The 18,418-nt window shown below is 31.6% G+C and overlaps 2 protein-coding genes across 2 annotated transcripts; both read right to left on the reverse strand.

Moving 5' to 3' along the window:
* Positions 1-8,263, reverse strand: LOC132731701 (thyroid transcription factor 1-associated protein 26 homolog). Its single transcript, XM_060717921.1, has 5 exons — positions 8,236-8,263; positions 7,456-7,567; positions 1,404-1,749; positions 1,080-1,176; positions 1-178 (listed from the first exon to the last, which is right to left on the reverse strand). The coding sequence occupies exons 2-5, from the start codon at positions 7,559-7,561 to the stop codon at positions 8-10; spliced, it is 720 nt and encodes a 239-aa protein (XP_060573904.1). The 5' UTR covers positions 7,562-7,567; positions 8,236-8,263; the 3' UTR covers positions 1-7.
* Positions 8,264-11,434: 3,171 nt separating this feature from the next.
* On the reverse strand, positions 11,435-13,956 carry LOC132731707 (uncharacterized). The gene is made up of 3 exons (XM_060717928.1): positions 13,409-13,956; positions 13,021-13,191; positions 11,435-12,631 (listed from the first exon to the last, which is right to left on the reverse strand). Exons 1-3 carry the CDS (start codon positions 13,880-13,882, stop codon positions 11,786-11,788), a joined length of 1,491 nt encoding a protein of 496 aa, XP_060573911.1. The 5' UTR covers positions 13,883-13,956; the 3' UTR covers positions 11,435-11,785.
* Positions 13,957-18,418: the final 4,462 nt, after the last annotated feature.

An 18,418-nucleotide genomic window follows, 5' to 3' on the forward strand; every position in this document is an offset into this window, starting at 1 on the left:
TCAACTTTTATCTTTGATTTACTTGTCTTTCAATTTTCTGAAGTAAGTACTCTATCTGATTTTTCATTACAGGTTGTCCTTTATGAGTTTTTTTACAAATCTTTTTGAAAGTTTCTTGTTTCCGCTTTTGATAAGCCCCAAGTGCCTCATCACGTTTCTTCCTGTTTTCACTGTAGTCCTGAAACATAAAATGATTAATACTTATTGATTGTTTGTTTAACCACAAGGTAATGCTTTATGCCCACAGGTGTATGGCACATTTGCCATGCCAATAATGGTCAAATTATCATAAAATAATCACCCCTTGATCATCAAGAACAAAATTACTATCCAGCAACCACATATACAAGGTATATTACTCGCCGTAGTTTATTCCATGATTGTATATTTTTTATATAGTAAACAGGTGCTGGATAGTAATTTTGTTCTTGATGATCAAGGGGTGATTATTTTATGATAATTTGACCATTATTGGCATGGAAAATGTGCCGTACGTCTGTGTTTATGCCAAGGTAACACTTTATGCTAAACATCTACATTTTGTATGCTAAGTTTTAGAGGAGAAGATTTTCAAGATATGTATATACATGTGTATGATACAGTCTATATAAACTAAATGACACCCTATCATAGCTGCCTCAAGGGCAGGATTAAAGTATCTTACTTTTGTAATGGACTTATATAACTTTTGAAGAGAACCACAAAGTGATGCTACATATCAAATATCAATGTTCTGGGTATAATTGTTTCAGAGTAGATAGAAGATTTTTTTAAAAATTTCATTTTTTAAACTTGTGACCTATTAAGGATCACACTGGAACCATTTACAAAACCTTTGCAGAGGATCACCAAAGGATCATTCCAGTGAAGTTTTGTCAAAATCAAGCACGTGGATTAGAAGATAAAGCCGCTGTGGATAATGACAAAGAATGAGGGACACAATGCCATCATACAAGCTCACCTTTGAGCATAAAATGCCCAGGTGAGCTAAAAAAATTAAACATACAACTGATTAATAATTCCATATTTTTTTATTTTAAAAAACTCAGGAAAATAGGAAATATATATATATACAATACCAGCATTTTTTTCATCTTCATTTCTTTTCTCTGTTTATGTTCCTGAGCTGCTTTAGAAAATCGTGTTGTTACTTCTCTCCCTTTCTTATCACCTTTCCTGAAACAGTAAATAAAGCAATATACACTTTTATCTAACCAGAAGCAAGGTGTTTTTTTTTGGCTTATTTTATTGCCAATATTGGGTCATACATGTATTCCCAGTTGAATAAAGAATATTATTTTCCATATCCACTGGAAAAAATTCCCAATTGAAAGTTACAAATTAAAATTACTGAATAAAAAATTCTAAATTCTTTGAAAATAAAAGTCCAGAATCCAACCTACCTGAACAGTTTTTGGTGTCTTTCTGTATTCCAGACTGGTTTTGCCTTTGAGTCTTCTGTTTTACTTCTATCATATGCCTTCTTCCTGTTTCCTGGCTTTGTTTGAATTCTTTCTATATCTTTAGAACTAGAACTTGCCTTTGGAAAATGTTCACTTTCTTTCTCATTTTTCTGTTCCTCTTTTATTTTATCTATGTTACCATGTTTGGGGGCTTTAATACTTGTTCCTTGCCCAAGTTCATGTTTATCTATTGCTTGCTTAAGTCTTTCCTTCAGTTTCTCTTTCTTCAACATTTTCATATATTCATACTGAATCTTCTTCTTCCTTTTATCAGCAAATCCTTGTCCTAAAATAGGAAAAATATTTTATTATAATCTACACACACTCATTTAAAATTGCGGGATGGCTCAGGGGTAAACACATCAGGAGAGCTGTTCATGTTGATTCAAACCCGGTCAGGCTTGAAAAGTTGTTTCCTTGAGCAAGAAACTTTACACTAATTGCTAAGTACAAATGTATTGATTGGTTCCAAGAACAGACTTGAGTGTGTAGATCTATGTATTTACAATGTATTACATGTATCAGTAGTTTCCTACACAATCAAATTAAACCAAAACTGTATAAACTAAACCATTACTTTGCTGATTGCTGCTATCAAGAAATGGACATGTCCTGCTTTAATAGCAAGTCAAATAGGCTCTAAGCCATAAGCCATATCAGCCTTTTAAAATAAAAATAAATCAGCCCAAAGGCGGTATAGGCAAAAAAGTAATAATCCATTTTTCATGACTTGTGACCTTGACTTCAGTGACCCTGCACTCTACACAAAGTTAGAGAACAATTAAAAGTATAATCCTAACAATTTCATATTAAAGACAATGGTTAATAAATAACAAGAAACATGGCAATGCCATGAAACCAGGTTTTCAATTATCACCATTGTAGATAAATATGTTGTATTTGAAATACAAATACAAGCAACAAACAATGTAACTATGTGCAATGTAATACATGAATAATGTAGGAGGAATTGCCACAGAGGAAGTGTTCACTACAATTATATTCTGTATAAGGAAAAAAAAACAAAGGGCCATAATTAAATAAAAAATTATTCAATCACAAAACCCCGACAATATGCACCAGGGCACTGGATGACAAAGCTACTGTGAAAGTTTGAAAAAAATCCGTTGAGAAATGTAGGAGTTCAGCACTGAAAATTTTTTTCACTATATATTCTGTATAAGAAAAATTAACAAAGGGCCATAATTAGGTCAAATATTATCCAATCACAAAACCCCCATAATGTGCGCCAGGGCACTTGATGACGAAGCCTCTGTGAAAGTTTGGTCAAAATCTGTTGAGAAATGTAGAAGAAGTTGCGCATGGTAAAAATTGTTCACTATATAATCTGTTTAAGGAAAAAAAACAAAGGGCCATAATTAGGTCAAATATTATACAATGACAAAACCCTGACAATATGCCCTAACGCACTTGATGACAAAGCCTCTGTGAAAGTTTGGTCAAATTCCGTTGAGAAATGTAGGAGGAGTTGCGCACAGAAAATTGTTCACTATATATCCTATATTGGGAAAAAAAACAAAGGGCCATAATTAGGTCAAATATTATTCAATCACAAAACCCCGACATTATGCACCAGGGCACTAGATGACAAAGCCTCTGTGAAAGTTTGGTCAAAATCCATTGAGAAATGTAGGAACAGTTGGGCACAGAAGAAATTATTCACTATATATTCTATATAAGGAAAAAAAACAAAGGGCCATAATTAGGTCAAATATTATCCAATCACAAAACCCCGACAATATGCGCCAGGTCACTTGATGACAAAGCTTCTGTGAAAGTTTGGTCAAAATCCGTTGAAAAATGTAGGAGGAGTTGCGCACAGAAGAAATTGTTTACGCCCGCCCGCCCGTCCGCCGCCCTCCCGCCGACATACCTCAATCTAATAACCAGTTTTTTCCTTCGGAAAACCTGGTTAAAAATTGTGTATAAACCAAACTGTTAATATCTATTGTTAGCATTTGTGATCATCTTGATCCCAGTTTTACTGATACAAAACTCCACCCAGATTTATAGGACCATACAACTATTACAAAGAACCAAATATGAAAAGGACAATAGTCAATTAAATGAAGTTGCTAAGTGACATCATATGAAACCATACATATAATATAATGAGACTGGAAATTAGCATCACATTAATTATCTTTTTGTTCTGTCAGATGCTGCATTACATATATATCTTATTGGTCTGTGTGAAAGGGTATATTTTCGTCGATATGAACCATGTAGATTAGAGAAAGCTTTGAGTTTGAGTCTTGTCAAGTACATTTTATGTAGCAAGCTTGAAAAGCTGGCCCAAAGGACCTGCTCCCAAAGCGAGCTTTACGGTAATGCGAGTACCTGCTAGATAGTGATGGTTTTGAAAACTTTTGTCCGAAGTACTGAATTGACACATCGCAACTTTTCAAATTACAAATAAACGATAAAAATAGAGGTATTCTGATTGAAAACAGAAGCGTAGACTGGTGTCCTGCGCACTTATATTGGAACCATAATAGGACAGGGAACCAGAAGCAGTGTATAAAATACCGAATGACAATTTTAAAATGGAAAATTTAAAATAAAATTGAAAGATTATTTTTATATCCTACTGTGACCCAAATTCAGCGTTCTCCTTTACTTGACGCTGTTTTGTTTTTTGTCATTCACGAGAGATTTCAGAGGTGAAGGTCATTTAGGTCAATCATGTTTATGTCCCTGGGTCTTTTTTTTTACAACTCGAGTGATTTTCTGCGCTAAAGATTAAGATACGACTGGCAAACTTTAAAAATTGTATATGACATGGAGAAAATTGTGTGTTTTACCTGATGCAATTTCAAGTTTATCTATACTTTCCTCTATTTGATTGATATTGTTGCTTAAAATAATTTGACAGTCACCGTCTGTTATCACACTATTTTTACTATTCTAGGTCAACGTACTACGTCACAATCCCGCCAAAATTAAAAATTTACTGCAACTAATCAGAATCGCCAAATTCAGGTGACATTTTCAGATCGTAGTAAGATTTTACATCAGCCATATTTGTTTATAGTCCTATTTGGCAACAGCTAAACGATTACATTGTTAGATATTAACTTAAAGTAACTTTTAAATAGTTGTAGTAAAATAATATCAAGTTTAATTATAGATTACTGTACTTTATTGAAAATGCCATTGACATTTGTTCTTGTATCGCCAAATTTAGGTTACACCAGGATACTATTTCACTGTGAAAGTAAATCAAGCTCGCTTTGAGGCTATGCCATTTTCATATAATGAAACAGCTTAAAGAGATTTACATTGTCACCATAACCTCATATGCCTATAGACTTCAGATTTTGTTTTTGAAATGCTTTAAAAACTAGAAATGTGTCCATAGGACACGGATGCCCCCACACGCCACTGTTCTGTCACTCTTATGACTCTAGGTCAAATATTTTTTGGACTACATGTGCCACAAATTGAAAACTAAAAATCAACAAAGGGCCATAATTCTGTTAAATTTGGTCGCAGCAAAAATTCCTTCCTTTACTACTATCTACACATTAAGGTTGTTCATCCCTGGAATTTTAAGCAAAATCTGCCATCCGGTTTAAGAGGAGTTGCGTTCACAAAATTTCTACATAGTATATAGTGAAAAAATCAACAAAGGGCCATAATTCTGTTAAATTTGGTCACAGCAAAAAATCCTCCCTTTACTACCATCTACCAGGGCTCATCCTGGGGGGAAATTTTAGGGAGAAGTGACTTCCTCGCGAAAATTAGGGAGAAGGGAAACAACCCAATGTGTATGCATTAACATGCATGGCTATACATCCTTTAATTATAATATAAACACAATTAACATCACTTATAATATTTCTCCAGTTTATTAATTAATAGTAGTATTAATTAAAAGTAGATTAATTAGTAGTAGATCTGGCAATGGCATCTAAATGTTTTTGAGCTGCAAATATGAATATAAAAAATTATTTTTGATATCTATTGATCAGCTATTTATAAGCTTTCTCTAAATATGTGTTTATATATTTTCATGTACATTTGTTGATAATAATGTGTAAGAAAAGATATGATGATAAAATCAATTTCATATTTTTTACTTTCCTCACTTTTAATAGAAGATGATGTCACATTGGATATTGATTAATAATATCTGTTCTATTCTGTTCTGGTAACAGAAATTTCTTTCAAAGTCCTGAATGTTGTAATGTCATATTTATATGCATATAATTATGCTTATAAAACAATTTTCAAACATCAAAGAATATGTAAAATATGTACTGCAAACATTTGTGCACATTATATTTGATCACTAAAATTATATACATTCATTTCTTACTGAAAAATTTGACTGTGAAATTGTAGAAAATTAATTTCTAATTACCTCCCTTTATTTTCATGAAATGTTAAATTAGGTAATATCTTTATAAATAATGCTTTTTAAAATTTACAATATTGATAAATCTTAATCTGACCGTCATATTTACGACATTAAAACAAATATATATATTGAAACAATAAGAACACTTCTTTCCTGACAAATTTTGTTGTTATATACGTTACATGATATACGACCGTAGTTTAGCGGGGATGTCTTGCCCATGTGCCTAAACTGTGTCAAATTTGGCATTTCTACAAAGAGAACAATGCCTAACACCCCCACTGTCTACAACATACCAATCGCATGGCTTTCTTACATTTTCGCGTAGGTGTAACTATCAGAATCAGTAACTTTCTTACTGCTTGGTTTCGGCATTTCGCCTTGTAGCCATGACGTGAGCGACATAACAATTTTACAGTAAAAATTGATGTTAACCGACTGAAATCATTCAAAACTATGATTAAGTTTTTAATCCGGTCGCTGATCATTAATGAAATTGATTATTTTTAATTGACTAACAGTTTTGTGATAGCTGTGAAAAATCCATTGCACATCGACTTTACTCGGGTTAAAAACCCACCATCGAAGTGCATCGTGTATATCAATTAGGGAAGATTGCACATGTTTAGATAATCGGGGAAAAAACAATGTATAATTATCGCCAAATCCCGTATTAAACTCGCAAAACTATCACACAATTATACCGTTTCGGGCCGATGCTCTCATTATTTATTGTTTAGAGTAGGCGGTCTATCGCTTCGCTTACAGGTGAAGGGTAGTATAAAGCGACGCTCTGATTGGATAATGATAATTAGCGGTCGTCATATGGGCGGATACAATCTCTGCTCTTTACATCGCTAAGTAATTACTATTTGGGAATTAAGATTTTATCGGCGATGTTGACTTCTCTTTGATCAATGGGAAGAGCGAAATTGGAATATACACGGCGAAGTTTTCGCCTGAATCGCCCTTCCGGATGAGCCCTGTCTACACATTAAGGTTGTTCATCCCTGGAAGTTTAAGCAAAATCTGCCATCCGGTTTAAGAGGAGTTGCGTTCACAAAATTTCTACATAGTATATAGTGAAAAAATCAACAAAGGGCCATAATTCTGTTAAATTTGGTCACAGCAAAATTCCTCCCTTTACTGCCATCTACACATTAAGGTGTTCATCCCTGGAAGTTTAAGCAAAATCTGCCATCTGGTTTAAGAGGAGTTGCATTCACAAAATTTCTACATAGTATATAGTGAAAAAATCAACAAATGGCCATAATTCTGTTAAATTTGGTCGCAGCAAAAATTCCTTCCTTTACTACCATCTACACATTAAGGTTGTTCATCCCTGGAAGTTTAAGCAAAATCTGCCATCCGGTTTAAGAGGAGTTGCGTTTTCAAGATTTCGGGACAGACGGACGGACACTCGGACGGACAAGTGCAACGCTATATGCTCCCACTCTGTGGGGGCATAATAAAAACAGATCTAGATTTCTACTGTACTCATAAATTTTAAAATTGTGTTTTTTTTACGTACACTGCATATCCGAATACCGTTCACTTTTTGTGTTTACAAGTTACATTATTTCTCCCAATTTTATACATATTTTTTACCTTCTGATCTATTTCCAATGAATTTCTTATACTTGTCATTGTTTTTGGGAGTCTTATGGCCCTTTATAAAGCCCTTTCCCTTATTTGCCATATGTTTACGATCCATAATTAGAAGGTAGCACACCACAGTAATGTAAGCCACAGCTTCGAATGGCCAGGGTGGATTTCTTGGATATAGTGAATATTCTGGATTTAAATGACTGGTTGTCTTTAAAATGCATTTTCAGCATAAAATTTGTTTTTGTGACCTCTAATATGATCACTGGCAAATTCGAAAACATGGCCAGAAATCACATGCTGTTGATTATGAATGTCAAGGCCGCCATTTTTTGTAAACATTGCTTTTATACAGCATGCACGGTAAAAAGAAGTCATTTTACAGGGGGGTACAAACTTTTAGCAGTAGCAAAAAATCTACAAGGTTGAGGACTAGTTTCTTTGTGATATTTTGCATGTATAGGGAGTTGCTAAAGCAGAGACGGTGTTCCTTTAGCCTGTATATTTGCAGATATTTTTTGCCAGAGGGTCGAAATGTGTTGTTTTGGGTCTCGGGCCACTGTAGATTTTGGGCTTCAACGGAATGAATTGCAAATTTTTTGACTGCCTGCCTATTGCAGATGGGATAATTTCTTTGTTGATTTGCAATCTTATGTCATATATGTTCTCAACAAAATGTGTTTTCTTTTTCCAGGTTGTGTAGTTTGGTATCAGAATTATTAGACGTATTGCTTGTAGGACATTGACGGCAGGAACTTGAAATTAACTGTGGAGTGCTACCGAAAAACACACGCTGTATAGATATTACGCATCACCGTACAAATATTATAACGAAATGATCTCTTTTTCTCGAAAAATTAAACAAGTAACGAAATCTGAAATCTTAGGGGGAAAAACCTGTCATGGTAGGCTATTTTCGAGAATGTTTTTGATATCTGTCGCAATTGTTGGCAATGAAAAATTATGAATATGTCATATATCAGTTAATTGATTGAAAGTTGAATTTGAAATTATTATTTATGTTTCTTTTGGGACTCGTCCCGAAATGGCCGCTTCGTGAGCAGGAACGGATACCGACTTCTATCCGCCTGGCGCCTGGCATAGTGCTAGGAGTTGGGAGGTACATGGTATGCAAGCAAAAGGTGTCTCTTAAGTCATAAATGGCTGGCCCTTTCAGTAGGGGTGACACTATAATAAACAAGACCTTTACATTTACCTTATTATAACTAGAATTATTATATCCTACCAGTCTACATATTAACAAACTTGAAATGGAAAAAAATCATTAATAACAAATTTTTTTTTTTTTAGGCTTTAGGGGCTATTTTTTTTTATTTCTCTTTATTGTACAATGCAAATTATAAAATTCATGAAATAATACAATACCATGAAACAGTGTTCTGAAATAATACACACAAAATTCATACATTTGTAAAGTACTGATCTATGTATTTTCTTATTATATTTTTCTTTAAAAAGGCAAAGTTTACTCTGCACAAACGTTCAATTATTAGAGAGTTAAGTTACATAACAACAATAAGTGTCAAAATTTTCTTACAGCTAATAATGTTAGGTACTTTCGTTTTCAAATATTGATATAAATTCAAATCTATGTTGTTGCTTTTTTAATAAGTGGAAGATGCCTTTTAACATTGCCATATACACGCCATATTTCAGGCCGTAACGCCTGCACAATCAACCTCTCCAGACTTCAAGAGCTACTTACATAATTTGTATCTAGGAGTTGAAATCAACTTCAGATCTTTTATATCCAGTACCATAAAGATACAACGATAGGTAGCCAAATTCGTTCCTTAAACGAAAACTTTATTCGGCGCCACAATCAACAAAAACAGTTGCTTATAGTAATTAGTTACACTATTTTTTTAATATTCTTCTAACAAGAAAGATACTGAATCTCTCAAAAATGTACTGTTAGGTTTACAACGTATTCTTAATCGCCAGTTCCATAATAAACATTATATCATCATTACTTAAGATGACAGTCTGTAGAGAACGGGCACACAACTAATAGATTAGACAGTAACAATCAAGAGGCATACTTGGGTAATCAAGACATCATCACAGTAAAGCAAATCATCATGTACAATCATCAATTTACATCTTTAGATAGTTATATTTTCAAACTATAGAATACTTTTTATCAGAAAGAAGTCGGCGCGGAAACAGTCTCTGACTGCATTCACTTGGACTGCTGCATTTATCAGTCATTTTTTAAGTTTTAAAAATACTAACCGACTTTTAAATGCACGAAAACCATGAACATATTGTAGAATATTTAATATCCCTTCTTCTAGGTTTAAGGTATTTTCTCCCTTTTGCTATGTTGCTAGGACTTCTTAAATGTACTGGCCAAGCGCACAATTATTTTTCTAACACCCATGCATGGTCATTATATCTAGTACACTGTAAATGTCTGCTACCCATTTCTGTAAAAGAAGGAGAAGTAGACAGGAGGTCAACTTCTCCGGGCTCTCTGGTGAACTCATATGTTTAATGCGATCTGTGCTTTTCTGAAAGCAATACGATGATAAATTCCCAAGATATCTATTTGCCCAATCCCAGAAATGTCTTCTATATTTCATTTACATCGGAGAGTATAGTTACATGAATTTATTACACCTGTTTTTTTCCCACTTATGGTTATGCCGGATTGCAAAAACGCCATAAATTCAGCCAAAGGTCAAAATAAATCTAAGACATCAGATTAATGATAAGGTTGCTTTATTGTCTTTTTGGTAATAATGATTTCCCACCCCAGATTAAATCAATTTTCAATACTACCATTGCACAAAGAAAAACACAAAACAAAACAACAACAAAAAATCTGAGACATTGCATTTTAAATCATATTACTGCACAAAGAATTATAAATCGTACATTCATACTGAATCTTTATAAATCAAAACATTGCAAAACATTGTTTGAAAGTTACCTTTTTGGCCAGTTTCGTATGCAACTATAACATACAAGAGTGCAGCTGAAACCAAATCAAATCCATACCTTAATTATCAAGACCTTATTACCTTTTGTCTTGAGAACTTAATTATATAATTATGTTTGCAGATAAATTACTAAAGTTCCTGAAAGATATGTATTTGCTAGATTATGCTTCAAAATTAAAACTATTTTTCACATCGATCATCTTTATGCCAAGCATTTGATTTAAACCCCATTATCTGTAGAATCTCTTTGTAAAAGAAATAGATCTATAGTTAATAAATATTGTCTTAAGCTATATTTTCATAACATGATTCACGAATCTTACATGTATATGCTATAAGAATCTTAGTCCACAATATAAATTGTTATTGAATCTAATCCCACAATGACAAAACAAACTATTTAATTGCAATCTGTTAAAAACAAAAAATCAGTATTTCTGTACAAATGTATAAAACCGTATTACTTTTAAATTCCTAAAAAAAAATAATTCCCGACTTAAATGACTTTTCCGGCGCCAATCGATACCATTTAATTTCCATTTAACAGTGGTGCACATAATGGCTACAGAACACTAATCTCTTTTTTGTTTCATCACAATATGCTTGACGAAATTGGGGTAATTAACCATGATTGTATACCCAACTATAAAACTTGAGTCTGATTAATTTCGATAGGTTTTGTCGTTAGTTGCCGTATTTTATTGGTAAGTATTGTATATTTCTCTGTACTTAAACCCGCCATTTATGCCAGATGGCCCTTCACATTATAATTTATAGGTCCTGTCATGTGTTACAAATTTGTATGGATGTCATTAGTTAAATTTTGATGTCATTATCATCTTTGCTTTTTGTCATGTGACCGAAGTAATTACTGCATTAACAAGATGCTGTTAATGTTTAACTTTCCGAAATAAACTATTTTACTTCTTTCTTTATAAGACTGAAATAAAAATTTCTTCTCTTCTTCAGTCTATGAGAATTGAATGAAATTCAATAGGAAGTTCGTTTTATTCTTTTTTATCTCTTTGTTTTTATTTCTTTATAACAATTGAAAATGCAAATTTTATGTACATTATAATATCATATCATTTTATGAAAAAGAACAACAAAAAACAACAACAATAACAACAGCAAAAAGTCTATACACATGTCTGCAGAATATGTCCAAAGTGTTGAAGATGAAAAGACAATAGCATGATTCATAAAGTGGCAAGATATGTTCTTTGTAAATAAGTAAACCAAGTAAATCAATATAGAAGATAAATATATATAGAAATTTATAATAGCCAACAAGAAATCAATAAATCCAACTGACTTGACACATTAGATTTGTATATTCATGATAATTCATGAATTCACATCGTCATTTATCGCATTGCCCACGATAACTTTCCTGGTTTCATTAAACCACATGTCCATGCATACCTATACAAATTGTCTCTATTGAATGATTTGACTAAGTCATTTTGTTTAATTCCCAGTCCTTTTGGAACAAACCTACGGATGAATATTTTCCCACCATTGCTCAATATTTTCTCTACAATATCTTTCTGATGTCTAAAAAGTTTCGTCTCCCATTTTTCTTCTAAAGGTTTAAGTGAAGACCATTTGGCCTGCATAACGTAAAGTTTACATCCCTTTGATCGCTGCACTGCAATTTCATATAGCGAGCGTCCATTGTAATCGCTCTTTGGAAATAAATATTTCTTGCGATATCCCACTTTGTTTTTTCTCTCAACCCAACTCTTTCCACACTTGGGTTTTTCAGAACTGACAGCTAAGTTCCATTTTGACCAACGAGTATCCAAATTTCTTTTTTTCAAAATAAACTTTGAGTCTGAAACAAGATGGCGGTATTTTGCTGTGATGACTGATTTTGCCATGCTTTTCTTTGGCTTACCTACGGCTTTCAAATTTGCTTTTTGTCTGTTTTTAATATTTGCCGCATTTTTGCCTTTGCGTATCGTTGTAGTATTCGGTATGTTTTTAGCATTTATAATAGGGTTTACAACTGCAGTTTTGGGAGCGGCATTTGACGATCGGCTTGACATTGTTGACAATGATGAAATTCTGCTAAGCAATGGCGTTAAGGGATTGTGTGATCCACTGTTTGAGGCGGATGAATCGCCTCGTCTTAACACGCCAAATAACCCTTCAAGATCTTTGTGAAGACCTTTTTGTGCTTCTCTCGCGCGAACTTCTGCTTCATAACCCTTAAATAAAATAGATAAGGTTGAAATGATGAGTGCATAATATTCTCATGGATAATATATATATATATATAAATTCAAAACCTGTATTTTAATTAATCAATATCATTGCGTCTACTTAAAGTATTACATTTGTAATTGATCGATTGAATATATATATTATTGAATTGGATTATATGTATCTATAAAATGACTGTGTGTATTTATAAGCATTTTTGTGTATATTTGTATTTGTTTACACATAGTATCACATTTCAGTTTAAATTTAAATAGTGTTTAAGCCGTTTGAGATATATACATTTAAACTTAATACTACATAAATTGTTTGACTATTAGACTGATATTTCAGCTTAAAGGTAAGAATAAAAAATAAATTACTGTTACATTCTTACCTCTAAAAATTCGTCTCCCTTTTCCCGGTAACAAATCGCCATAATGAAGTCACAGATATGAGAAAAATCTCCCAATTTTAGATGTTGTCCATCTGTTGTTGATGCCATTTTTTCAAAGAAAGCAGCTGAATTATCATCTTCAAATGCCTGTACACCATAGATTTTGACTCCCTAAAAGAAAAATGGAAGGTAATAATTACACGAAGTGATTAAAAATAACCATAATGTAAAAAGTTAATGACGAGATGAAATCAATATTCAGGCAGTTAAAATTATGTTTAAAAAAATTCAAAACTGCATACTCTCTCTTATGTTGACCTTTCTTAACACTTCTCTCATAAATTAACTATAATTTTCTCTCAGTTGATTGTTAAGTAATATTGCTCACCGCTTTTGCAAGTTCATTAGTTTGTTCTATCCAGTCCAGGTTCTTGGTGTTTAAATCATAGTCTGCTTCATGTGGAACAGAATCTCCAATCACAACAAGAGCCTTTCTTGACCCTGCTGTCCAGTTGTAACCCCTCGCAAGCCAAAGAATATACTCATAGCATTCCTCTGGGTCTCCACCTCCTGTCCCTTCAATGTTCTTCACAAAGTCTGTGAGCTCTACGATATTTGTTGTAAGATCAATATGCTGCTCTAGATAAAATACATCCTTGTCACAGTAGTCACCATGAGCGATGACTCCAAATCTTATTCCAGGAATGTCCGCTTGGAGGCGCTGTATCATGTCTTGAAGTCGGCCCTTTACCTCATCAATAACACGTGACATAGACCCAGTTGTATCAAAAGAGAACACAATTTCAAATAATCCGCCAGGTGGTAGACAAGGCGGAGCTGACGGTCCCGCAACAGCATCCATTTTCTTCTTCGATTTGTCGTATTTCTTTCCAAAAATTTAATTTGTATATATCTTCTGGAAGAGAAAAATTATGTTCATTAACATGTAAGTAGAAAATATACTAGATGTTTAAAATGTTTACTATTTATTTAAGTGTAAAAACTGTGTAGCTACATATTGTACATTTATGTTCATTTTAACACATGTAAATATCTTAGCTTCATATACTTCATTTACCTCTAAATGTGCAATTAATTATTTAAATTTGATCTAGTTAGATAACTTTATCGGTATAAGTATATCTAACCTACCCAGATATAACCACTGTTTAAATCTGTATGAATAATCTTAACGTGTATCGGCTTTATATAGTATATATCGCTTCATTCATTGAGCATGCTCAGTATATATATCTGTTTCAACATGTTTCAGTGACATCATTCTATTTTTAACATCGTCGATTTCCGTGTGCGGACTCGACCTAGATCGCCGATGACGTATACAATCGGAAAAGTTATTTTTAGAACGGATAGTAAAATGAATGTGTTTTTACATGTTTTTATTAGTTTAAACAATATTTTATTGATAATCCACACATTTACATAATAAATTACATAAAATAAAATTTACGGATTGAGTAGGAAGCTTGTAAAGCTTTTTTGAAAACTCTCTCCGTAATCAGTATTTAACAAATTTCAAATAAATGGTAACAAAATATAAATATTTAAACTAAACTATACATATCATATCGACTTGTTCTTGCTTTCTTACTATACATACTATGTTTATGTCAAGTATTCATGAACTAAATTTAAGATACATTGCTGTTAGATTAGAGGTATAAGCACGAGTATGAATTCCTTTTTAAAGGGATATATGATTGGTTAATTAAACTAATATGTTGAGAAATTTAATTATTAAAACATGTACATTGGAGGAGAAGTAATAATAGAAGAGAAGAAGAGATAAGGAACAAAAGAAAGAAAGAAAGTCACTTTACTACTATGGAGTTGGAGGACCTTTTTATTTTCAAACGAATATTATTATGTATCAAATCTTTTTGTTTTTTATATGTATTTATGTATATGTGATATAATTGTTTCGTTTTGAGCACCGGTAAGTGAATTATCGCCGTATAGTAAATTATTCAATGTAACAGTTGTGATTTGACTTAAATTGTTTATAAGGACAGTGCGGTCATCTTGATACATGGGGCAGCGGATGAAATAGTGTTCTGTATTTTCTATTTCACCACATATACAAAAATGTTTTTATTACTAAATAACTACATTAAGTGTTTATCATTTTTGTTTGCTAGATAAACTTAACTTATTTGTATTCCCCCGTCAACTAGGCTGTTTGCTTAAATATGTTGTATGTTAACAAAACATTTTACCATAATAAATATACATGTACGTACTTAATTACAGTTATAAATAAAACAGTTATTAGATCTAATTATTATTCTAACATAATAACTAACCATTTTGTATTTTCATTTATATACTTGCATGTTGTTGTATGCTTTACTACTAATATTTGTTATCTTTAACGTACCTGTCAAAAAATCTTTATAACTTGTAATATAAACGTGACGATAATCAAATGAAAAACGTACGACGTTACAAACGTGCATTATTATAAAAAGCAAAATAATTAATGCATGATTGTATTGTTTGGACACAAATGCATGATATTCATGTCACTAACTTTAATTTATGTTAAGCCCTTTACTTCGCTTGCTAAATTTTAACTCTCGTTTGCCTGGTTAGTTGGCGGTTTGGCTTTTTATTTTCTATAACACTGAACGTACTTGGAGTTATAAATAGAAACTAATTAATCATTATAAATAGAAACGAATTAATTAGTTTGACATTTTGACCAACCATTGTACATTTGTTGTTTCCTCAGTCATATTAATATACTTATTCCTTGATTTTTCAAAATAATTAGTTTAAAAGATTGGAGATATACTTTTCAGCTTTATAATTTTCTAATCTAGGCCTTGTTTGTTTTATTCTGCTATAATATATATGTAAATAAGTTTTGCATTTAACATTATTTGGTTTGTAACATTGTCCAGATATGTTTTACCGAATAAAATATCAGAAAGGCTTTAACTTTTGAAATTTATATTACATTTGTCCTTTATATATATCTGTTTTTCTGTCCAAAACTGTTTTATAATATCACAATCAAATGTAATAAATGCACCCACGTCTCTTTGTCACTTTGGCAAAAAGTACAATTGTCCTCATTAATAATATTCATTTTTTTTAAATAAAAAAATGGTTGCAAGAATTCGATGATTAATTCTAAATTTGAACCATATTAATTCTGGATCTTTTGTAAATTTATGTGTAATATCACAATTATATTGAGTTTTTTTAAAAGAAGTAAGGATCAATTTTTATCAGATCATTCATCCATTTTTGTATTGTTCTGATAAGTGCATGGATTGGTAGATAGAGCGACATCCTTTTAAACCTTCGATGATTTTTAAAAAAATATGTGGGATAGGTAAATTATATTTTTGTTCTTTAAAATTTAATTTTAGTAATTTAAAATATAATTGTTCTGCTGTTATGAAACTCATATATTCTAGAATATATTCATTTGTTCAGATGAATGCTGGAGTTTCCAATATTAACTTCTGGGTTATCCATCAAATGAATGGAATAATAATGATTAGAATAATAGCTCTGAAGAACGTTTTTTCCAAAATGGATTGATGTCTTAATGGTTTTTTTTTTGTTGTTGTTGTTTTTTTGACAAAATTTATTCCACACCTAACTATTTCCGTAATGTAACGGCAAATATTTTCTATCAATTGCAAATAATTCGCAAATATAATAATTTTGCAAATAAAATTGTTTTACGGTTTAGCCTACTTATCCACATTTTGGCAAAAAAGTATAACTATCCTCATTTATAATATTTATTATCTTAATTAAAAGAATGATGGCAAGAATTCTATGATTAATTCTAAATTGGAACCATATTAATTTTGGATATTTTGTTAATTTATACGTAATATCATAATTATATTGAGTTTTCTTTATAAAGAAAAAAGGACCATTTTTATTAAATATTTCATTCATCCATTTTTGTAAAGAATTTATTTGGTTATTCATGGATTGGTAGATATAGCGACATCATTCTTTACCTTTGATTTTTGTTAAAAGAGTTTGTTGGCTAGGTAAATTATAGTTTTGTTCTTTTGCAAAGTCTGTAAAAATTTCTGTACATTTACTTTTAGAAAATATAATTTTACTGCTATCATGAAACTTATATATTCTAGGAAATTACTTCTCACTTTAAATATTGCAAAACATTTCATCATCAGTATAATAGTTTCCCTCTTGTTTGTCAAGATCTCCTAAAATCAAAATTGCACTAGCAATCCATCTGTTCAAATGAATGCTGGAATTTTCAACCTTACTTTCAGGATTATCCCACAAATGAATGAAATAATAATGATTTACATATTGTGGCTTTACGTTCAAAGACAGAGAATAATAACATTGTGGGACATCTTCCAAAATGGATTGCTGTCTAATTGTATTTTTTTCTCACAAATTTTATTCCATACCTTACTAATTTCTTTAATGTAAGGGCAAATATTTTCTACTATTAGCAAATAATTATTTTTTGACAGAATAAGTCGCCTAATCTATGTGACCTTTAGACTATTCATTATACTCTAACGGGAAGTCATTTTTAAACCTCAAAACTTGTATTCTTGAGTAATTATACATTCCTCTTAACTTTACCTTCCAGAAAAGATTTTGTATAAAGTGGTTATTTTTTTGAAAGGCAGATTGGGTTTACCTAAATGATTTAGTTTGGCAAGTGGCAAAGACTTTATAACTACAAGTTTTCCAGTAGACAAGATATTTTTTTTTAGTTTAGTACCAATTAGCAAAAGGTTATTCTATTCGTGTATTTTTGCATCATAATTTAGATTTATAGTTTGACTTAAATCTGTTAAAAACTTAATACCTAACAGAGTAAATGTTTCATTGTTCCAATCCGGATTGTATTCTGGACAGGTCACAGTATTTTTAAGTAAACCGAACCAAACCACTTTAGTTTTTTTTTTCTGTATTAATAACAAGGCCAGTTATATTAGCATAGATTTTTAAAAAAATCATTGTGTTTTGTAAAGAGTTCTCCTAGCCTTCTAGAAACAAGCTAGTATCATCTGCATATTGGGACACTTAATATTCTTTGCCATGAATTCTGATACCTTTTATACAATGATTATTTCAGATAAAAATTGAACGAATCTCAGCACATATAATGAACAGGTACGTTTTATTGTAAAGAGATATGTTTTATTGTAAATCATTTATATAAATTGTATATAGTTTAAAGTGACTTATAGGTCCAACTTGGCCGGGTGTTGTAATTTGTTATATGTATATTTATTATATTGTACATAACACGTACAATGTCACTATAATAAAATTTACTTACTTACTTACTTACTTACTTACTTACTTACTTACTTACTTACTTACTTACTTACTTACTAATAATAAATCATACAACATA

Source organism: Ruditapes philippinarum, unplaced genomic scaffold, assembly GCF_026571515.1.
Source record: "Ruditapes philippinarum isolate M1 unplaced genomic scaffold, ASM2657151v2 ctg3118_1_1_1_1, whole genome shotgun sequence".
Classification (NCBI taxonomy): domain Eukaryota; kingdom Metazoa; phylum Mollusca; class Bivalvia; order Venerida; family Veneridae; genus Ruditapes; species Ruditapes philippinarum.